Source organism: Rhineura floridana, chromosome 8 (genome assembly GCF_030035675.1).
Source record: "Rhineura floridana isolate rRhiFlo1 chromosome 8, rRhiFlo1.hap2, whole genome shotgun sequence".
In the NCBI taxonomy this organism is placed as follows: Eukaryota; Metazoa; Chordata; class Lepidosauria; order Squamata; family Rhineuridae; genus Rhineura; species Rhineura floridana.
In genome coordinates, this window is record NC_084487.1 from 32,120,380 (window position 1) to 32,145,015 (window position 24,636).

General features: G+C 43.3%; 1 protein-coding gene across 1 annotated transcript in view; it reads right to left on the bottom strand.

Moving 5' to 3' along the window:
- TMEM178B (transmembrane protein 178B) overlaps positions 1-24,099 on the bottom strand; it is a 384,208-nt gene extending 360,109 nt beyond the window's left edge. The window contains exon 1 of the mRNA XM_061638769.1: positions 22,428-24,099. Coding sequence (XP_061494753.1) covers positions 22,428-22,809 — 382 coding nt within the window. The 5' untranslated portion in view covers positions 22,810-24,099. The remainder of the gene's footprint in view (positions 1-22,427) is intronic.
- Between the last annotated feature and the right edge of the window lie 537 nt (positions 24,100-24,636).

Here is a 24,636-nt window from a genome sequence, read left to right on the forward strand (position 1 = left end):
AAATCACTTGCTACAGAGATCTAAGAATGGGTTGTCTTCTGGTTCTCTTCCAGTCATTGGCAGATGGTGGCTCCATTGCTCCAGGTTTTCATCTGAACTTTCAAGGAGCTGTACAAGGTGCTTAAGCACCTTGAAAGTTCAGACTAAAACCCAGAGCAGATTCCGCTGCCCCACTGACATGGAGCCACCAGCTGCCACTGCTTCCAGGCATCTGTCTACTTATATATGTGCACCCAGTAATTTAAAAAAAAAAAAAAACCTGGAGGTCAAAGTACATGTTGGTCACTTGCAACTCTTCCTTTGCAATTTGAAGCAGAGCAAAGCAGACCACTAAAGCACTCAAGAAATCACTCCCCTAAAGATCTTTAACTGCTGTGAAATGGCAATCTTGGGTGAAAGAGATGAGAGCGTACAGATATACAAACATCGGCAAAGGGAAAGGTCACACAAGCTGAACACCAACAATCAAGATCATCAGGCAGACACTTGCTGGAGGATATTGTCTCCTATGGCCCTTTGAAACAAAGTTGGCAAAAAAAAAATGTGACAGGTACAAGCTGGTTCACATATGCCTCCTATGAAAACCAGAGGAAAATGCACCCATGCTCCTTACATCATTACCCTAAAATGTCAAAGGAGTCACCCTCATAGCAACAACGGCCATCATAAACAGTAGCAAAGCATTTGGCATCCGCCTTTGAAAATCAATGCTTTTCCCAAGAAGAATGTTTATTTATTTATTTATTTGATTTATATCCTGCCCTTCCTCCCAGCAGTTGTCTGTTAATCGCTGCCTGTTTGCTGTGGGTAAGGTGGAGGCTTGGCTGACATCTAACTTGTATGTCTCTGCCCCATTCTAATGCAGCAGCAACCATTTCACCTGTATGAGCCAGCAAAACTTCACTCATAACCCTTTTTAGCATCTCCAAAATAGTGGGCTGTGTTCAACTAAGTCCTGCTCGGAGTAGACCCAATGAAATTAATGAACCTAAGTTAGTTGTGCCTATGAACTTTAATGAGACTAGTCTGAGTATGATTAGCATGAAATACCACCCAGCATGTCAGCGCCAGGCAGCAAGATCAGGACCATGGCAGATGGGGAAGTGGGGCTTCATCCTTTCCTCCTATGCCACAGTCTCAGTAAAAACTGCCCCACCACTACCAGCACTAAAGCTGCCATTTACCCTGGAAGAGAACTGCCATTGACACGAATGCAACTTCCCTGCCCCCCAGGAATGAGTGCAATGGATTGCAGTGATCTGCACTGGGAGTGCAGTGCAATGGAGAAGGGTTAATGCTCCCCAGTGTGCAAGGAACCTCTCCTGACCAGCCACAGCCATGCCACTGTTATTTTTAAGTCACATTAAAAGCATGCATGCATTCAGCTTATCATTCATTTGGCCCTGAGTATTTATTTATTTATTTATTTATTTATTAAATTTCTATACCATCCCATAGCCGAAGCTCTCTGGGCGGTTCACAACAAGCAAGACATCAAAATACAATTAAAACCACTGATAGAACAATTTAAACACACTAAAATACAAATATACTAGCATACTAAAATGCTAAAATAAATTGAGATGTTAAAATATTGTTAAAAGTTAATATTAAGATTATTAAATTATTAAAATGCCTGGGAGAAAAGGAATGTTTTTACCTGGTGTCGAAAAGATAATAATGTTGGCGCCAGGCATACCTCCACAGGGAGATCGTTCCATAATTCGGGAGCCACCACTGAGAAAGCCCTTTTTCTTGTTACCATCCTCCGGGCTTCCCTCTGAGTAGGCACCCGGAGGAGGGCCTTCGATGTTGAGCGAAGTGTACGGGTAGGTTCGTATCGGGAGAGACGTTCCATCAGGTATCGTGGTCCCAGGCCGTGTAAGGCTTGGTGGTGCAGAACGTAGTAGACAATTAGACCCTGGCCTGCAAGACTCCTATTTAGAGTCCTGTTGTACTGCAGTCTCTGATAGCTGGTGGACATTCAGGGAGGTTTCGGACAATCCCATTTTCCCCCAAGTAATAAGTCTAGCAGCCTTCAGACAGAGAAAATCAAGTGAAAATAAGTTTCCTGAAAGGGTCCAGTCCTCAGGGGACTCCACAGCTGCCACATGGACAAGCTATGTTTCATGTGGTAGCTGCAGCATCCATCATTCATTAGTTCACTTCAGGGTGCCGAAGATCTAGGAACAAAGGAAGCTGCCCTACCATATTAGATTATTGGTCCATCCGGTTCAGTATTGTCAACACTGACTGGCAGCGCTCTCTAGGGTTTCATGCATGAGTCTCTCCCAGCCCTATCTGGAGATGCCAGTGATTGAACGTGGGACCTTCTGCGTGCAGAGCAATTGCTCTATCACTGAGCAACACCCACAGCCTATCTACATTTGTGGCAGATAACAGAAGCCTTGGTAATACTTGGTTCACCACAAGGGCATTCTGGGTACTGAAGGGACTCAAGGCATAGACCCATGGCCCATGGGAGGCAGGGGCCTCATCTACATAGCACTTTGCCATTTGCCCAGCCCCCCTATATATCAGGGGTGGGGAACCTCCAGCCTGCAGGCCAATTTGGGGCACCAAGGGATTCACTTTGGCTCACGAGGGCATTTATCCCAAGCCATGCTTACCTGTCAACCAACTGACATCAATCTTGCTGGTTGCTGCTTTGCCAGTTCTTTTCCACCGGAGAATGCTCTGGTCAAGCAAAGCCCTCCCCCACCCAACAGGTCATCTTTGACCAGTGGGCAATACCACCCACCTCTCAGTCACCTGATGTCATCCACCCACTGGTCATAGTTGGCATGAGGGTTGGGGGAAGATAAAGATCTGGCCCATAGGGCCAAAAAAGGTCCTCGGCCCTGCTATAAGAAAAAAAGTTTTAAAAAAGGCAACACCCCTGGTTTACCACATATCTGAAGCCTTCCATGTTTTAAAGGGCCACCACAAAATAAATATTTATTTATTATTTTATTTTATTACATTTATATCCCACCTTTCCTCGAAGGTGCTCAAGGTGGTGTACATCATTCCCCCCTCTCCATTCTATTCTCACAACAACCCTGTGAGATAGGTTAGGCTGAGAGACACTGGCTGGCCCAAGATCACCCAGTGAACTTTATGGCTGGGTGGGAATTTGAACCACAGTCCAGCACCCTAACCATTACACCACACTGGGTCTCCATATCTGTGAGCATCAACTTCATGACAAGCTAGTTCTGCTTGAATCCCTCCACCTGGCGGCACAGTGGTCAGTTGTGTTTGCCTGACATGAGTACATAGACGTCATCTGACAGCCATTTTTTCCCCTGAACAAGCATTGACTTTTGCAATTGCCACATCTTTGTGAAGGTGTCACATAATGCTTTAAATGCGGTAAGGGAAGGGTCAATTAGCAGTGCAGCTACTGGGCAAAAAAGCAGAGAGTTAATTGTGCTGATAGAAAAGCCTCAGGTTCCACCTAGGGAAGCTCTGGGAGGGGCCAGGCAGACAGGCAAGAACTGAATGGGAAAGAGGCATAGGAAGGAAAAAGACCTGGGAAAGAAGGACATTTGCACACCAGAAGATAAGAGTTGTCAATATTTCTGTTAGCCCTTTGCTGGAATAGCACCATTGTCTCTACAGCAGAGGAACCCAGTGCCCTCCATATGCTGTTGGACTACAACTCCCATCATCCCTGACCATTGGCCATGCTGGACGGGGCTGATGGGAGATGAAGTCCTACAACATCTGAAGGGCCACAGGTTGCCCACCCCACTCTAAAATGATGCTTTACTGGGGATGACTGTATGAAGTTACTTACCGTATACTTCATAGCTGTCAGGGCAAGCAATGTGAAATCAAGCAAGTACCAAACAGACACACAGTCAAGCAGGTAGGTAGCTGTGGGGTGAGACACACAGTCTGAGAGCAACTCAGCCTGTACCCAAACAACAAATTGTTTAGACTGTGGAGCCAGACCACGGTCTGAAAATTCAAAGAGCCAGGTGGACCCCTAGTATCTCCCAGGGTCACCTGATGTCTCCTGAGCTGACAGCTGCAATACCACCCCATTACTATTCCACAATGCTAGCACAATAGCAGTTAGTCTATCCATTCCCTCTTCTAGCAAATCATTACGGTGGCACAAAGTTAGATGCCCGTCCGGTTTTGTCACTCGAGTCCCTGGTTCAAGACACGACCTGACATCATGTAATAGCTCAATGAAAAATTACATCCTTTGCGTTAGCTCCTCATATAAATGCTTCAGCACTGATTTCTAGAGGATTTAAACATCACTAAATTCTCTGAGGATCCAGTTTCCAGACAGATTCTTTCCTGATCAAGCTACATGCTGAAATTCTCTCTCAAAGTGCACTGAATTCTGTAGTAAATTAACAGAAGTGTGTTCAGGGTTCCAGCAACCCAGTCACGCCTCCTTCCAGGATACTCCAATTCATTTCCTTTACCCCCATTTTCTGCCCCCCCCTTGACACTCAATTTCTGTGGCCACTGAACATACTTGGTCCTCATTGGGATGTTTCAGGGAGGCGAAGTGTTTCCCTCTTAGGGTTTTTTCCTAACTTTTTTTCACCTGCAAACTTTGGGGTTCCCCTAAGTCTGAGGATACCCTTCCTCTCATGCATGGATGATGCCATTTTGGCTATATAAGGACAGGCAGTCAGGGAATGAGCTCACTTTTCATATATAGAATGTCTCGGTTAGTTGTCCCACTCTGGTTCATATGAAATCCTCTTCAAGGAGTATTTTCTGCATTCCTTGTTGTACCCACAGTGGTAGTGCAGGTTGCTCCAAAGGAAGTATGAAAAACCAACCAAGAGAGATTCCAGGTCTAGTCTGGGGTGGTCTAAGGTGTAAGAAACATCCTAATACCTTAAAACTTATCTTCTGCCTTTAAAATGATACAAATATTGTGCTAGTGCACAGAGCTGTTAGCTAAGAGTCAAAATCCACTTTGTGCTAAATTCTGAAAAACACATCTAAAGATGTGTCGGATTTCAGAGTTCTGTTACAGGTTACATAAACTGTGGTCTTAACCCTTTGTAAGAGCACCATGCTTTGTTTTGTTTTTAAAGAACATTTCTAGACCCTGTTGCACTACATTACATTAGCGTTACACTACAATAATGTCGGCTATGCAATCTGAACATTGAACATTGAAGCAGGGATACCAAAACCCTGGTTTTCAAGGCTTTTTAAAGTCAGTTCCATCTTTGTTTTTAGCTCAAGGTCTTTTAATATTGGGTTTTTTTCTGAAGAGTTAAGTACTTTTCTACAGACATACTGTGATCCCATGGCAACTTCCCACATTTGCAGAGTAATTCTTTTGGAAATGGCTAGTCTAGGTAGGTCATCACCAGGTATCCAGCATCCAGCAAATATTGCATCCAGGTGCCTTCTTACCTCTGGCTGTCCTTGTCCAAGCTTTTGCTGGCTTAAGTCCTTAGTGCTTTCTTCTTGTTGTTTCCCAACCCTGGCTCTAATCCTTACATCTTGGACCTCATCTCACAAGATGAGATAGCCCAAAGGTTAGGAATGTATTCCCATATGCCAGGGGTAGCCAATGTATGCCAGGGGTTGCCAACCCCAAACTGGGGTTTCCAGATTTTGTTGGACCCAATTCCCATCACGCATGGCCAAAGGTCAAGAATGATGGGAGTAGTAATTTGTCAATCTGTGTTCCCAGGCTATGGTCTGAATGGACATGAGGCCACCACCTTGCTGAAGCTAAGCATGTCTGGGTCTGATCAGTGCCTGGGTGGGAGACCGCTTGGGAACCACATGTATGCCACCTTGGGTTCCATGGTGGAAGAAAGGCAGGGTATAAATGTAACAAATGAATGAATAAATAAATAATCCAAGAACATCTCAAGGGAAAACATTAGCTACTCTTGCCGTACACAGTGAAAACAATCATACTGCAACAAAGCTGTATCTCAGTGGAAGAGGCCATGCTTTGCATGCAGTAGGTCCCAAGTTCAATCTGTGGCACCTTCAGGTAGGGCACAGAAACACCCTTTTCAGAAACCCTGGAGATCTGTTGCCAGAGAATCCTGAGCAACAGGACAATTCTCTCTAGGGCCACTTTCACACCATACATTTATTCCACTTTAAACAGTCATGACTGTTCCCAAAGAATAATGGGAAGTGTAGATTGTGGAGAGTGCTGAAAGTTGTTAGGAGATGCCCTTTTTTTTTTTAATTTATTTATTAGGCTTTTATACCGCCCGACTAGCAATAGCTCTCTGGGCGGTGAACACAAAGAATACAATAAAATCACACAATATGATACAGCAAAACATATAAAAACAGTCAAAAATCAATTACAACAAAATTTTACAAATTAAATTAACTTAAATTAAAATGCTTCAGAGAAGAGGAAGGTTTTAACTTGGCGCCAAAAAAAAAACAACGTCGGCACCAAGCGCACCTCCTCGGGGAGACTGTTCCACAGTTCAGGGGCCACCACTGAGAAGGCCCTAGATCTTGTCACCACCCTCCGGGCCTCTCTATGAGTCGGAACCCGGAGGAGGGCCTTCGTAGTAGAACGTAGTTTACGGGCCAGTTCGTATCGGGAGAGGCGTTCCAACAAGTATTGTGGTCCCACGCCGTATAAGGCTTTATAGGTTAATACCAACACTTTGAATCTAGCCCGGAAGCATATTGGCAGCCAGTGCAAGCGAGCCAGAACAGGTGTTATATGCTCGGACCGCTTGGTCCTTGTTAGCAGTCTGGCTGCCGCATTTTGCACTAGCTGTAGCTTCCGAACTGTCTTCAGAGGTAGCCCTACGTAGAGCACATTGCAGTAATCCAAACGCGAGGTTACCAGAGCATGTACCACTGATGTAAGGTCCTCCTTACTCAGATAGGGACGTAGCTGGGCTACCAACCGAAGTTGGTAGAATGCATTCCTTGCCACCGAGGCTACTTGAGCCTCAAGTGAGAGGGAAGAGTTTAAAAAGACTCCCAAACTACGAACCCGCTCCTTTAGGGGGAGTGTAACCCCGTCCAGGACAGGGTATATATCCACCATCCGATCAGAGAAACCATCCACCAATAGCATCTCAGTCTTGTCTGGATTGAGCCTCAGTTTGTTAACTCTCATCCAGTCCATTGTCGCAGCCAGGCAACGGTTCAGCACATTGACAGCCTCACCTGAAGAAGATGAAAAGGAGAAGTAGAGCTGTGTGTCATCAGCATACTGATGACAACGCACTCCAAAACTCCTGATGACCTCACCCAATGGCTTCATGTAGATATTAAAAAGCATGGGAGACAAAACTGACCCCTGCGGGACTCCATATTGGAGAACACACGGTGTCGAGCAATGTTCCCCAAGCACTACCTTCTGGAGATGACCCGCCAAGTAGGAGCGGAACCACTGCCAAGCAGTACCTCCAACTCCCAACTCCGCAAGTCTCTCCAGAAGGATACCATGGTCGATGGTATCAAAAGCCGCTGAGAGATCAAGAAGGATCAACAGAGTTACACTCCCTCTGTCTCTCTCCCGACATAGGTCATCATACAGGGCGACCAAGGCTGTCTCGGTGCCAAAACCAGGCCTAAAACCCGATTGAAATGGATCTAGATAATCAGTTTCATCCAATAGCACCTGGAGCTGGCCAGCAACCACTCGTTCCAAGACCTTGCCCAGGAATGGAACATTCGCTACTGGCCTATAGCTGTTAAAATTTTCTGAGTCCAAGGAAGGCTTTTTCAGAAGTGGTCTCACCACTGCCTCTTTCAGACAGCCAGGGACCACTCCCTCTCGTAAAGAGGCATTTATCACTTCCTTGGCCCAGCCAGCTGTTCCATCCCTGCTTGTTTTTATTAGCCAAGAAGGGCAAGGATCCAGTACCGAAGTGGTTGCACGTACCTGTCCAAGCACCTTGTCCACGTCCTCGAGCTGAACCAACTGAAACTCATCCAACAAGACAAGACAAGACTGTGCTCCGGACACCTCACTAGGATCAACTGCTATAACTTGGGAGTCTAAGTCCCAGCGGATGCATGAGATCTTATTCTGGAAGTGATCTGCAAACTCATTGCAGCGGGCCACCGATGATTCTACCGTGTCCTGAAGGCCTGAGTGGAGAAGCCCCCAGACAACTCTAAAAAGCTCCGCTGGGCGGGAGAGAGATGACTTAATAGTGGCAGCAAAATGTTGTTTTTTCACCGCCCTCACCGCTGCTACATACAGCTTAGTAGAAGCACTAACCAGCGCATAATTGCATCCGTCGGGAGTTCGCCTCCATTTCCGCTCAAGCCGCCTCCTATCTTGCTTCATCGCTCTTAGCTCTGGAGTGTACCAAGGAGCTGTATGAGCTTTACACAGGAGAGGGCGCGCAGGAGCGATCGTGTCAACAGCCCGGGTCATCTCCGCATTCCACAGATCAACCAGGGCTTCAGCAGGAGCGCCAGTCCTATCAGCCGGAAAATCCCCCAGAGCCCTTTGAAAACCTTCAGGATCCATTAGTCTCCGGGGGCGGACCAATTTAATAGGTCCCCCACCCTTGCAGAGGGAAGAGGCTACTGAAAGTCTAAACTTCAGCAAGCAGTGATCTGTCCATGACAAAGGGAGAGACGTAAAACTCCCCACATCCAGATCACTATCCCCATGTCCAGTAGCAAAAATAAGGTCAAGAGTATGCCCCGATACATGTGTTGGACCACTAACATATTGAGACAGCCCTATGGTTGTCATGGAAGCCATGAAGTCCTGAGCCGCCCCAGACAAAGTAGTCTCGGCATGAATGTTGACATCCCCTTCACAGAGCTACAACTTTCCAGAGTGGTTTAACAGTCATTTCCTTTTACTAGAGAACTCTGAGAATTGTAGCTGTGAGGAGGATAGGGGTCTCTTGACAACTCTCAGCACCCTTCACAAATTACACATCCCAGATACTTTGGGGAAAGCCATGACTATTTAAAGTGGAATAAATGTCTGGTGTGAATGTGGACCAGCTTGATATAAAGAAGCTTCCTACATGAACACATTATATGGAAATCTGTGAATGCGTCTCTTACATATACAGTAAATGCCATGAATTTCCCCCCTTTTAAATACAAGGTGCACTTTGTTGACCTTGCTTTAGGATGCTGAAAGTATTTCATACTCAGAAAAGAAAACACACACACACCTTCCCCAAACAAAGAAAACATTGCATTGCACTCAGTCTTACCTTAGGGAGAAGATGTCAGAGCCAACGAACAACATGTGACAGATGTTAGACCCATCACTTAATGCATGATAGGAAAATGTCATGGCAATGACAGTCATGTAACCACATGTATAGGAAGAAACAGAGAACTCCCACTAGCGTTGTCATTCTTAGTACAAAACTCATATTTAACCAAGTAAACAAGTGGTCACTAGGTAAAGCTCTTTTCTAAAAAAAAATCCCCCTCAAAGCAGAACTGAAAGCTTAGCTGTTAACTAGAGAAAGGGATTGGTTCAGATTTTGTAGATTGGTTGCCACTGTGAGAACAGGATGGTGGGCTAGATGGGCCTTTGGCCTGATCCTGCAGGACTCTTCTTAAGTTATGTATTGCATTGAGAGGCAAGGACAAGGGAATCAGGCAACTGAGAGCAATGCAAAATATCTGGAGGCAAATGTTATCGGGAATGTAAACTGGGAAGAAAGGCGTGAGGCAGATTATAGGCCAAGGACCCATTACGTTGGTCTGATTCTTACAAGTCCATGTTGGACTTTTCTTGTTTCCCATCCTCACCAGTCAGGGCCCACATGATGTAGTGAGAACAATTTTTCTATTCTTGAGGGTCTGGGTACTCAGGTTAAACAAAGTTGCAGTCCTGAGAAAATGGGCAATGGTCTTGAGTTTGGTATAAGGAATTTCCCATTCACATAATTGAGAATCTAAAAACAGCATTAATGTTTTCCCCTTTGGCCAAAGTTGATGAAAGTGGCCAAAGCACCAATCCAGAGTGGAATAAGCCTGCCAAATTGCAGACAAGTAGGTCCAGGAACTTCTTGTTTGAGAAGTAAAAGGTATTCACTGCCCTCCATAATCCATATTAGTTTCATATCTGGGGGACAGGGGAGCAAGGGTCTGCCGCTTACTCTTTCTTACCTTAAAATAATTAAGAGGGGGCTAAGTACAGTGTATTCTTGCTTGTACATTTTTTAAGACTTTGCAGCTTCACTTTGGCCTTTCTGGTGCCTCCAATAGGCCTTAAACATAAGGCTGTCTAAAATGCAGCCTGAAGAGTTCTGAGGAACCCTGGGGGTTTGATGTTAAGCAGACCAATGTAGGATTGATTAAATGAAGCTTTTAACTTTTAAAAAATCATGTACTGCTGTGCTTTAACAAAAAGCAATCCTGACAGTGGTGGCTGGTGGCTCCATGTCAGTGGGGCTGTGAAATCTGCTCTGGGTCTTAGTCTGAACTTTCACAGAGCTGTCCAAGTTACTGAACGAAGTTTTTTTATGTTTCAGCACCTTGGACAGGTCCTTCAAAGTTTGGCCCACAACCCATTGTGAATTGCATTGCTCCACTGACATGGAGCTACCAGCTGCCATTGAATCCTGAGCTCTTCAGTACTCTGTAGGCAATGTTTTGGACAGTATCACTTCTAGCAAAATCGTGGACCTACAGAAACATAGAGATATACAGGAAAAATAACCCATAATACAGAAAAAACAGAGTGAAACAAGTGTCTGTGGGGACCCTGATCCAACCTGGATCATGATTAAGATCATGTTCTGACTCAGGAGGAGGGTGGGTTAGCTTTGGTTTTTGGTTTTTGGTTTGTAAATTAACGATTTCTTTAGCATTTGTTAATATTATATATATTTTACAATGCAATTTTTTGTTATCTTATACAATAGTTAAGGCCATCATGTTTCTAATGATGGATATGAATGTCATTGTGTTTTATATATTTAATGTAATTTTAAAATTTATTTAAAAAATAAAGCAAAAGAAAAGGATGCAGAAGGTCCTGATGCCAGAACAGTGAGGCCAGCTTCAGAGACTGGGACAGGTAACTCACTCTCACGATCACCACTTCTGACAGGACTTCCTCTGTGGTGGTCCTACAGCTCTGGAACTCACTTCCAGCCAACCTCCATCAAATTACCAGATTTCATGTTTTCAGAAATGTCTTGAAAACTCACAAGTTCAACTGATTACTCATGAATGATTTTCCATCCCATCATTATGCTCCTTTTGGCTGATTGTTGTTGTTATGTGCCTCCAAGTCGATTACGACTTATGGCGACCCTATGAATCAGTGACCTCCAAGAGCATCTGCCATCAACCACCCTGTTCAGATCTTATTAATGTTGTGATTAGGGATGGAAATCTGTCAATTTTGATTCTCTCAGTTTCTCATGTTTCTGATCTGAAATTCAGTTCTCACCATTGCTGCAGCAGTTTGTGAATTTTTTAAAAAGAAATCCTCATGAAAATCCTCCAGCATTTGTGCAAATTTCTCCTAATCAACACATTTTTGCAAGCAATTTCTCATCATATAATGTAGTTTTGTATGTTGTTTTCACTCATGTATTCATATTTATGCACACTTTCCCCTAACATATAATTTTTGTAAACGTCGGTTGGCAAAGTGCATTGCAAAATTTGAATAAGTGTGACTTCTGAAGGATGGTTGTGTTTCAGTTCTCATATTATTTCAGAAAGTGCAAATTTAATAGATTCAGCTTGAAATGCAAACTGAATCTAATTTCTCACCCATCCCTAATTTTGGTTATACTGGAAGTTTTGCATTGTATTTTATCTTACTACAGTTTAAAGTTGTGTCTGCGTTTGTGCGTAAGCCACCTTGAGAAAGTTCTCCTCATAAAGGTGTTCTATAAATATTTTAAAATAAATAAAAATAAACTAGGAAAATGTTCAGCTCATTGTTCCCTCAGAGCTCTCTCTCATTGTTCCAAAAGCTGATCATACAATACTTATTGAACTGGCTTCCTAAGCAAGTCTTGCACTGTGATGATATCACCAGCTCACTTGTTTGCTTTAACCAGGTGTTCCAGACTGTGGATCACCAGTGGCCCGCGAGCTTCACTCAAGTGGTCCACAGCATGCCTATGGATTGGCGGTTGAAGATGGCACATCCAATGCATTAAATATCCATATTGATTTTTAATTGCATTAAATTGCTTCTTTTATTGTATTTTATTATATTCTATGGAATTCAAAATGTAATGCATTAAAAGAAGACAGAAAAATACATTTAAAAATCATAAAGCATCTAGCATAGAGCACTGCAATTGCTACAACAGGCAGAAAAATCAGTAAGTGGTTTGCTGTGACCCTCAGCAATTTTTAAGTGGTCTGGGGGAGGGGAGTTTGGGAACCACTGCTTTAATCAGCTTCCTGCCAGCCTCTCCAGGTCCAGCTGTCCACTATTCTATGCTACGAAGACCAGGGCCGGTGTAAAGGGATATCTATGTTTGGGGCTTTTTCATTCATCTCAGTGAACCAAAGTTTGGAAGCCTATGAGTCACAAAGAATCCTGGGAAACAGCTCTTCTGTGGAATCATATCTGTAACTGCCAGAAGCCATCCTGACTCCCAAGGGAAGAGACCTAAAAATCATGAGTTTCTGTTTCACTAGAGAACAGCCCCTTCCAATAAACAATGGGGCCATCTGATAAAAGGTTATGATATTCTTTTAGAGGATAAAAGATCAATCACCCCAAACCAGGAATTTACAGTAACATTCCTCAGGAGGCAGGAGTCTTATCAGGAAACACATCTGGTAAAACCAGAACCCCTATCAATAATATCGGCCTTTTCCACTGTCTCTCATATGTTGCATCAGCATTCCCCCTCCCAATTTACATTCAGTCCAATAGAGATCCAAAATATATTTAAATATAGCATTTTGGGGGAGTCTGCAGCACTTCTCTTGGGGACTCAGCTGCTGCCTTACTCTATACAACGCACCCTAGGAACAACATTGGAGCTGCACGGAACCACAAGAACTAAGGAAAGGTGAGAACTTTCAAGTCTAGCAAAAGTTACAGTAAGGGCGGAGCTTTGGCTCACAGGCAAGATGCAGAAGTTCCCTTCTGACCTTAGAGTCTCACTGCAAACTTCTGAAAAGGTATATTCACCCTCAGCTCTTGAGCTCCTTTCTCTTCTTTTTCTCTCTGTATGACTTGATGCAACTCTGAACGTACCGTAACTTTAGGGTCTCTGTCTTATTCTGTCTATTAGGGAGCATTAGGGAACCAAAGACTGGGGCAAAGTCAGATGCTACTTGCATTGACTGTAATTATAAAAATGCAATATTTTTCCTGTTTTTTCTTTTAATAATCCAATCATTATTCTTTGGGTGCTTTGTTGGGGTTAAGGGTTAATACATAAGAGTGACTTGTGGGTTTAATTCCAGTCAAAGGTTCCACTACACTCTCAGGGGTGTTGTTTGAGTTTCCAGTAAGTATACACACATGTGGGGATTCAAATGTACATGTGTAACATTGGTATATCAGTTGCCCTTCTCAGGAACTGCTGGGGTGGATGCCACTTCACCAAAATCAGAAGGAGGAATGTTTTAAGAAACATATAAACAGCCTTCCCAGACCAACTGTCCAAGGCAAAGTATAGTCAAATGCTTACAAACCAATATAATACAAGGATGAAGTGTAACCTCCTAAAACAATACAAAAGTGGAGAGCATTCAACCTAAAAGTTAAACAAAGCAAACAAAAACCCAGCACATTGCTCCAAAACACTGACAGGGAGAAGACAAATGCAGAATTCTTAGAGGGGTCACAGCAGGTTTTACATTCACAAAGTGAACCAGCTTGCATAGCTTGTCGTACACAGCAAACTGAAGCCAGTTTAGACCTCTTCTTGCCCCTTTCCTCATGAATACTTTTAAAAGAAGCATGTATGGATGCAGATGTGGATTCATCATTCACATTTAAAAATATCACAAACACTATAAAAACAGTTGCAAGACTTCTCTGAGGATTGCTGGGGGAAAGGAGCATGTGTATTGTTGATATTCTGGGAACTAGCCAATAGGTACCCACCACAGCTGGCTTTCATCTGAAATGGCAAAAATCTGAAAAACATTTTTCCCACCCCATAAAGGTAATAACATACACACAAAATGTATGTGGAGGACAGTGTTAGCACTTGCAAACCGACATTGTTACTCTTAAAATCTTACACCCTTCTTTACCTTTAAATAAGCCTCAGATAAAAGAGAATTCCAGACAGCGGTCAGCACAAATGAGAACGCTCTACTTTTCAAGTTAAGCACTGATACATTAGAAGCAGGTTTCCTTTCCTTCTAGCTTTTATGTGCTACAATAATAAAAAACCTACTCCTTTGTATAAGCTCTATTGATTTGAATAGAAGGCACTTCTACACAAATGCATTTAAGAGTGAGGGGTAAATTAGTAGGCTGCCCATTTGCAAATCATAGTACTTAGATGAAGTCAAATAGCACCCAGGTTCTTGTCCTGTTGTATTCTGTTTATTGGTTTAAAATTGTACACGGGCCCTGTGTGAATTCGTTTTATTCACAGTTTTCTATAGCACCCTGCAACCTTTCAGTGAAGGACAGTTAAGAAGGTGCTAGATGTGAATACAGCTAAAGAGATCTGAAGAGCAGGTGGTACAGGCAACTGCCCGAGGATCGCACATATGCAGCTTCTTTGTAGAATAATAGACTGAATAAATAAGTAAAATAAATGTGAATAAACCAATTTAGCTGGCACATTACATAGTTATTTATATTTTCTTCTTACATTTTTATCTCACCTTTCCTCTAAGGAGCTCAAGTGGCATGCATGGTTCTCCCATTCCCCATTTTATCTTCACAACAACTTTGTGAGATAGGTTACGCTGAGAGACAGTGGCTGACCGAAGGTCACTTACTGAGTGGGGATCTGAACCCTTGTCTCCTAGATCATAGTCCAATGCTCTAACCACACTGGCTCTCAATGGTATCCTCTGATATTCTGTGACTGACAGGTAGGGCAAATCTATCCTGCTATCTGTCCATCCCATTTTAAAAGACTACTGTGTATAAATGAGTCAGAGTGAGTGAGATGTTGTGGACAGAGCATAGGACTTACAGTGGGGAGACCTGGATTCTAGCCCACCATGAGCCATGAAGCTCGCTGGGTGACCTTCAGGTCTAGTGTCAGCACCTGGCTTCCTCAGGCATCTTCCAGGGTCCTATCACCCTTTCTGGACCTGCTGGCACATGCCCTGGGACTCCAATTCTGGGCAGCCATGAGCAGCCATTTTAAATTTCCCACAATGCCTAGATCAACACTACAGGTAGAAACACACTATTCTGTCGGTTCCAGTGCATCTCCACCTCTGTCTTTTGAAAACAGGGGCACATGACACTAGTCAAACTGTGACCCTTTTTACTGTAAAACCTGGTGGGAGCAGCTTGAGTGCATATTTTAAAAAATTCAAATAGATTTCACAACTGATCGGCGGATCTACCCATTCTCCCTCCAGGCGTGGCTAATGGAAATCCTTTGATCTGAGGACTAGTGTGTTTGCAGCCTATATCAGGCACTCTGGGGCATTGTGGGAAATATTAAATGGTATCTCAAGGCTGCCTGCCACTGCCATCAAGCAAGCCTATGGTTGAGGGAGGGAACACCAGTATAGGAGGGAATGCATGGAGTGAACTCAAGCCTAAAGCCAACTTGGATGACCTTGGGACAGTCACCACCTCGCAAGCTAACCTACCCCACAGGGTTCTTGTGAAATTCAAGTGGAGAGATTTCCATGTGCACAGCCTTCAGCTCCTTGGAGGAAGAGTTGGATACAAATGCAAATAATAACAACATTTAGCTTTTGGAAACTAGGCAAATGACTCTGCAGCATGTACAGCTCACTAACCGCCCAACCTATCTATTAGTCAGAAGTCAGTCCCACTTAAGATGCAATTCTGTGTACATTTATTTGAGAGTAAATCCTGCCGAATTCAATGGGGCCTACATCTTAGTAAACACCCACAAGGTTGTGCTGCACATGTCCTTGGGATTCCCTGAGTCTCATTCATCCCATTTTCTCTTTGCCCAGTTCCAGGGTGGACCCTTTGGAGTAGACTCAGTTTATCTGTCTTAGGAGGTAGGTGTAGTATACATCAAAGCAGTCGCTCAGAGTAATCCCAATACAAGCATTAAGGGATTGCTTTGAAATTGACAAGATCAAATAAACTCTCTGAAGTGTATAGTGGCAATCTCCGGTTGAAGTCAGCATGAGAAACCGTGGGAATCTTTCTTTGTACCATTTCCTCCTCCGCTATGGGCTTCATTTCCCTTCTCTCTAGGAAAATACCTATTAAGTTCTCCGGAAGCATTTTATTGTGAGAGCAGGAAGTCAAATGAATAGCTCCTTGGAACATTATGTACCTGGAAAAACAGCTGGTAGTCAAGGACTGGGTTAAAAGAAATGGTAAGAACTGATTATAGGTAAAAGAATATCACTATAATTGTTCCCTCCATTTCCGATGTTCAGACTGTGAATAGTGTTCTTATGTAGCCAAAACAGTACCACCCAAGCACAAGAGGAAGGTATCATCAGGTGTAGTTTGGCCCTGCTCTCCCTGTTTGAATCCTCTTTTATTCCTACTGGCTTTTTCTTCTTTTTTCCCCTTGATGTTATGATGCTTGTTGCTGTTTTGTTACTGTTGTTTTTCATGATGCTTTATTATTTTGTTTTAATTGCTAGCCTCCATGAAACTCATACGTAAAAGTTGGATAAAATTCTTAAATTTGTGTGTTTACAAGTGCTAAATAATGTTTCATTTCACTGTGTCAATTCATACACTTTGGAACTCTCTGCCCATTGATAGTAGGCCTTCACTGTACTGTTTTCAGCATCTGCTAAAACAGGTAAATGTGGCATGTAATGTAAATTTGATATGTATTTTAATATGTATTTTTATTTTTAATTCAAAAACATTTATAAACCACTTATTTTTAATATATATATATATATACATAAACAACCAAGATCATTAAAACAAAAATACAATATAATGTATATTTTTAAAACTGCTGATTTTATTCTGAAAAAAATTAGGCTAACTTATTTTTAACATCTGCTTTTATCAGTTATTTTAATATATATTGTATAGTTTGTGTAAATAGCTTAGAGGATTTGATGGTGGTATATAAATCATATATACATAACTCTTGAAAGTCAAAATTCTATTAGCTGGATAGAGCCTTATTCCTTGTGTTTAACCAAAAAACCCGAAAAGCCAATAGCATCATATTCTTCCACAGGTAATCACAAGTAGCCTGAACTTAATGGGATGTCAAAGTGTTTTTTAAAACTCTGTTTGTTTTTAATGTACATTTTCTTTTTAAGTTAATTTTCTTTTCTGTATAGATTGTATATATTGATTTTCCAATAAAAAGCCCTCTGCTATAATTTTTATTATTTTTGTGTTAGTATTACAGGTTGCTGCCCCCTCTAACTCAACTGTTGTTGCTATTTATTTTATTTTATTTTATTTAAAACATTTATAACCAATCTTTCCATTATAGTTTGCAAGGAGGTTTATAGCAACAGCTAAAATAAGAAATAAGCAAGATAAGACCAGAAGATTAAAAGGACAAAGATAAAAACTCAAAACTGTTTGACAGGCCAAATGCCTCCCAAAAGATAACAGTCTTTGTGAGCCGGGGGAAGGCCAACAGGGAGGGGATATTGCAGGCCTTCCATGGGAAGATTGCCAGAAGTGTGTCTGTGTAAGAAAGACCCTCTCCTGCATCCCAGCTAAATGAAAGTCACGTGTTGGTTGATACAAACAAGAGCTTCTCCAGTTGATCTTAATGACCCGCAGGGCCAGTCCCACCATTAGATGGAATGAGGCACGTACCATCAGATGATAGATGATCAGGGGCAGAAACAGTAGCTCCTGGCTATTCTTCCCAAACTCTCAACCATTCCACTCTGTTGCAGCATGGCCTCTGCTAGCCTGCTGCCTTAGGTGTGATGGAGATTGCTGTCCATCACTGGAAGGGGGCACCATCTTGTCCTTCACCACAGCAGCAAAATGTCTTAGGCTGGCCCTGATGAGCAGTTCATATGGCAGGAGTAGGTAGAAGGCAGATTTCTGGATGATTTGCAGTATATCATCAGTGATTTTTGACAACAAATCAACAACAAAATAACCCACACACAGGCTGTCTACCTCAAAATAAGCCACATATTCTCATTAATGAGCCCTCATCATATTGGTTAACTCATGCATACACATGCACACACATATGCATGCATGCACACACACACACAAATTAGACTGCTGAGGTGAAGAAGGCATGAGGTAACCAGGAATAGATTTTTGTGTGTAAGGACTGTGAGCTTGGTTCTGATCCTCAAAACAAATCCCTGTGCTCAGCAGCTGCTTCAAACACCATAGTATTTCATTCTAAATGTATGTCTTCTGCACCTGATTTCACTTATTAGATCTCAGAGTTCTAGTAAAACACAACGCAGATCTCACAAATCAGAAGACAGCCGTCCCCTGTCATATGGGACAACAAAAAATCATGTAGATATCCTTGTCCTAAATGAGGAGGGATGACTAACATCTGGCTCTCCATATGCTGTTGGACTCAAACTCCCATTATTTGTGCTAGCTGAGGTTGATGGAAATCTAACAACATCTAGAGGACTGATTTAGGGCTTTAAAAGTAATTACCAGCAGTTTTGGAACAAACCAGAAACCATTAAAGCTGTAGCAAAAGGGCAGTCACATGCTTCCTATAACCAGCTCTGGTCAAAATTCTAGCTACTGAATTTTGGACCAGCTGAAGTTTCTAAACACTCTTCAAAGGCAGCCCCACATATCTTGTATTGCAGCAATCCAGTCAATGTAACTAAGGCAGCCCTCACCATGGGCAGATTTGCCATCTCTTCAACTATTAAATGTATTTAACTATTAAATGTATTTGTTTTTATTTATAGGAATAATTATAAACCACCAACTCATAAAAATATATTGATGGTGACATGGTATACGTTCAAACAATTAAAACTCATCACATGTTAATGTTTTGATTTAAATTGCATTGTCACATCTAGGCTATGTGATCCAGGTGCTATAAAATAGTCCCTGAGCATGAGTGAGCCAAATTCAGACTGTACCTGTGCCATTTATTTGTTGCATATGTATCCCACTCTTCCACCAAGTTGCTTTGGGCATTTCATCCTTACCTTACCTTGTATGTCAGATTAGGCTGAGAGGATGGCTTTGTCCAAAGCCAGCCAGTGAGCTCCATAGCCAGACAGTGATTTGAACCTGGATTTCCCCACATACTCACCCACCAATCTAACCACTGCAATACAATGGGCTCAGTGTGCAGTCTTGGGCAAGGTCCTATATCTCATCCTCAGTTTTTCATTTGTTAAAACAAGAATTATCCAGGTGTCACTAAGAATGACAGTAAATGCACTAGAAACTGTGTTTATATGTTTTCATGGGAAGCAAATGAAATAAATAAAAGGAATAAAGCATCCAGCACATTGAAAGTATTGTGTAAATGAAAAGTAGTAGATTTCTGGTTACAACTCAGGGTGCTTATACCCACCTATAAAACAGGAATGGAGAACCTGTGGGACTCCATGTGTTGTTGGACTCTGATTCCCATCAGCCCTAGCCAGCATGGCTAATGTTCAGGGGAAATGGGAATTGTAGTCTAGCAACAACTGGAGAACAACAGGTTCTCCTCCCCTGCTATAAAGCTCTAAATGGTTTGGGGCCAGCTTATCTAAAGGACCATTTTCACCTGTATGAACTTGCCCACTCCTTAAGATCTGCAGCATAGGCCCTGCTCCCATCCCTGCCAGTGAGATCAATTAGGTTGATAGCAATAAGAGATAGGGCCTTCTCAGTGGTGGTCCTGCAGTTGTGGAACACTCTCCCTACGGAACTATGCATACCTCCTAGAGTGCAGGCCTTTGAACAGGCTGCTTTTCTTTAGTAGTATTTGCCACATTCTTTATGCTTACAGTGCTATATTATTGTGGTTTTTGATGCTTCAAATGTATCAGTGTATCTCATGTCATTGTGCACTGTCTTGTGAGGGCTTTGCTCTAAAAGATGACATATAAAATACTTCAAATAAATAAAATTGAGTTGTGGTACAGAAGAGTAGGCAACTACGGTACATTTCCTATTCAATGCATCAGAATGGGTGCTGTTCTATAACTCATCCTATCCCTATCATGTTCCCATCATCTCATCCTCAGAATAACCATATGCTTACTAAAGCTACTCAGTTTACGTTCAGAAGCAGGACATAAGGGCAACAGCCCATTCCCACTGTTTGAATACCAGTCACTGGTACTCAGAATCATGATGCTTCTAATACTGGAGGTAATATATATCATGCCTGATAACACTGCCAATAGCTATCTCCATCAACTTGTCTAAGCTCTTTTAAAACCAATCTGAATTGGTAGTCACAAGTATACCTTGTAGTAGCAAATTCCCTAGTTGACCTATCCACTGAGTGAAGAAGTATTTCCTCTCGTCTGTCTTGAATCTTAAAATATTCAGCTTCATTGGAAGTCCCTAGATTCTAGAAGGGGGGAAACTTGTCCCTATCCACTTTCTCCACACCTTGATCAAATTTATATACCACTGCCATTTAGCCCTTTATTCGCCTTTTTTCCTCTAAACTAAAAAGCCCCAAATTCTGTGACCCTCCCTTGTAGTTGTGCCAGCCCACTGACCCACTCCCAATCACTTTCCAGCTCTGCATTTGAGATGCAGTGACCAGAACTGTATGCAGTATTCCAAGTGTGGTTGCATGATAGATTTGGATAAAGGCATTATAATATTGGCAGTTTATTGCCAAGATAAAATCTAGGGGCTATTTGCACCTATGAGCAACAGAGACCTCAGTTACTTACTCGTCCAGAGAAGAAGTCTTTCCAAGAAACAGTCCCATCATTCCTTCTGTTGCTATGCCAATAAACCCAAAGTCTGACCTGGAAGATTGCTTGGTTTCCCAGCTGAGCCGGCCAATCAGGGTGCCAATTGTGATGACATCTTTTGATCATGGACAGTTGCCCATTACAAATTGCACCAGAGCCAAGAATGCATTTCATACAGTCACTAAACAGCTACTAGCCCATAATACCTTCTGGCCATTAAACCCAAGGCTGCTTTTGAACTCATTACAAACAGCCAACAGGCTCCCAGTCTGATTGCTCATTCATTAAGGGTGTTTGATGTCACAGTGTTGACCTTTGCAATCTTTGTGTAAAGCAAATGGAACTAAGTTATATATTTATGCAAATATACTTGGAATCTATGCCAAAGATAAAAAGAATATTTTTCTTACATGGAGCTTAAGAAGTGTTTAGCTATTTGACATTCCTAAAAACAGAAGCTCTGGAAAATAGTGGGGAAACTAGCTTAATCCCTCTATGTAACAAAAACTGTGCAAAGTGACCTTTTTAATTCGGCTTAAGAACCATTGGAGGAAATTTTGTAGCACAATGATACAACACAGGCAGGATTCATGCAGAAACATTCTGCTTATACCTACACATACCTTACACATATTTTTTGCCTAGATAGATGTTTTGCTGAAGTTGCTTCATTATATACCTTTTGGTGTACTGTGATATGAGCAGAAGAAATAATCCATGTACGTTGACTATCCTTGTTAGCCAAAAGATTCATACAAAAGGAGAGGATAATATATGGGTGCTTTTGGTCAATGTATGTGTCTTCTTGCAGGGGAGGGATAAAATCATTCCATTTTAGAGCTTTATCACTTCTATTCAACAGTATTTTTGCCAACTGAAATTCAAGGCTTTCTTTTTAAATAACCCGTAACTACTAAACTCCAGCATTCTCTCTCTCCCACTTGCTTGCATTTCTCTTTGTTTCCCCCTATCTGTTGTTGGAAGAAGCCTATTCAGAAGTACTCTATCTTTCTGGTGTAAGATTAGCCACAACGAAAAATTAGCTGGATTCAGCTAATCAGGGTCACATTCAAGATGCTTGCCTGTGTCTCTTCTTGCCCTGTTTATGAATTAAAGAAAGCGTTCTAGGTGCCACAATGATGTGTGACCTTATTTTTTTAAAATGACAAGACATAAATCAGAAGATAGACTTGAGGAACCTTACAAATCCTTTCCTATAAAGACAGTAAGTCTGCAGCTGAGCAGAATGTCCTCATTCTTTGTAAATGCTCAGTGACTTGACTAGACCATGTCATTGCCCACAAACATCCTTCCCATTCCTGAGCTCTGTAAAAGAGCGCCATCTCACCTGTGATTGTTGGGCCAATGGAATCATCTGGTGGATGGGCTTGTGGACTTTGCTGGCTGAAGCTAGAAAGCCCTACTTCGCATAGAGGCTTGCTTGTGGCTTCAGCTGATTCACGCTGTGACTTTGGACAACAGCTACTTCTGAAAAGAAACCCTACCTTTAGCAATGAGCTCCTCCAAGTCTTGGTCAAATCCCAGCCGGTGGCATTTCCTCCACAGTCCCATGTTAGTAGAGTTGTACTGTCTGTTGCACTCATCGATGGCACTCATGGCAAAGAGCTGCCTCCTATTTCTTGCCAAGAGAAGTTTCCCTTCCCAACGGTCCAGCCTAGACCTGCTGGCCCTGAGGGGCAGGTTATTGTTGGAATTATAAATGAAGCCGGGATCATTCCTCCGGGTCGTGAAGCTTTTGCACCGTTCCCTGTGCTTCCTGGCATCTGTTTCATACCAGTGGTCAGAGCAGATCGCCACGGCCAGCATGCCTAGAGCACACAATGCTAACGAGAGACCAGCGTAGAGCAATAACCTTCCAGCAGCCATACCTTCGCTTCACAGAAACACCATGGGCATCTTCACTGGGAGGCAAAAGCCCTTCAAACTGGGATACCAAATATGAGCCCAGCTCCTGGGCAGGTGTCAGTGGACAGTAGCTTTCTTCAGTGATCACATAGAAGCAACTGAAGAGTCATCAAACTCTGGGGGATGAAGGGAGAGAAAAACTTCTGCCCCAGAAGGAAAGTATGCTGGGCGCTCATTCAGGCTTTTGCCTGTGGACAAAAGGTGAGAAGGGGGTGTGTGGGACAAAATGGCCAGGAAATTCTGAAGCTTCCACTTCAATCAATACAGAGCCCTGCTAAAGCAGAGTGATCTTGTCACTGGCCAGAAAAACCGTAGTCATTGGTAAATAACCATCCCCTCCTTGTGTCTGGCCATCTGGACCAGTCCACTGAGCCTTCCCAGCTCGAAACCACTCAGAGATACCAGAGGGGTGGCTTTGTATGTATTCTACTTCTATCAGCCCTTTGAGGGAGCTACATCCAAGGAGCAAAAACGGTTGAGAAATCAAAATAAAAATATTAAGATTTTTTTTAAAAAAATTAGCCCCTTGCAATCTTCAGCTTCTCAGCCGCCAGTAAACTTGCTTCCAAAGACTGGGAAGCTTGGGGGAGGTATAGAGGGTACCTTTATAACAATAATGATAATAATTATTATTATTTTGCAAGAATCCTAGTCACAGCTGATCGGCTTGCTTGTTCCAGAGGAGGGGCGGGGAAAGAGAAAAGCTGCCCTTGGTCGATTTCGATCTGGAGCTTCTTAAGACACACGATCCCCCAAACCCACATCCACCCAAGCCCTTCTTTTCCTAACGCGGGAGTCCATTCGCTCTGCCGCGTTGCCCTAGACGCCCTGTAGCTTTGTAGCAGTGCACTGACATCTTGGTTCCCTCGTCGAACCCCCGCCGCCGCTCTACCTCCTCCTCCTCCTCCTCTCCAACTGATTCAGTGCGTTTGTTTTGTTGTCTGCTCCCGTAATCAAGGCAACGTAAGGGGAGAAGCGCCCGGAGATGGAACACGCCAGATTACGGACGGAAGAGCGGCTGGGCTCTCGTTGTTGCGTCGCAAGCAGCGAGACGCAGCCTTCCTCTCTCGGTTTCCCCCGCGGAGAGCTTGCGGCAGGCGGCTTGAAGGAGACAGGGAGACAAGAGAGGGCGGGAGGCACCGCGTAACTGTGAAGCTTGGAAGAGCTGCGCGATTCAGCACCACGGGCAGCGCTTGCTCCTTTCCGCGAGACCCAGCCCCCGGAATCTTCGGTGGGGTTGGTGTGTGTGGTTCCCCTCCTCCTCCCGCACCCCTCCCCCCCCTTTTACACCAGACCTTCCGTTTTCTGTAGAGCAAGGTTTTCCAACGTACAGATCTTTACATAGGTAGATACTCGCATATATACAGACCACGGGGGGTTGGTGGCGTCGTCTTCCCCCGTTGCAAAACGAAGTCTGATTTAAAACGATGGTGAGTGCGGCTGCAGGGGGGACAGGAGAGACAGGGGGGAGGGAGGATAAATAAATAAAGCCGATTCAAGTCAGCGGGGGAGGGGCGGGAAAGAAGCCTCGGTCTTGTCAATAGCTCACGGTCTGCACCATTTCCCTGCCCCGCGGCCTGATCGCCGTTCAGAGAGCCGAGATCTTCCTTTCAGCCCTTTCAAGCAGTTTCCTACCAGACACGGTCCCGCCGCGAACTGCTCTCGAGAGTCTCCGCTTCAGACATTTTGCTGGGCTGGACCTTCTTCCATCCCCTTCCCTTCTCTAATGGGGAAGAACTCACCCATTGTCGCCGGGAGCCTGAAGGGAGGACGAGCTATAAAGAATCG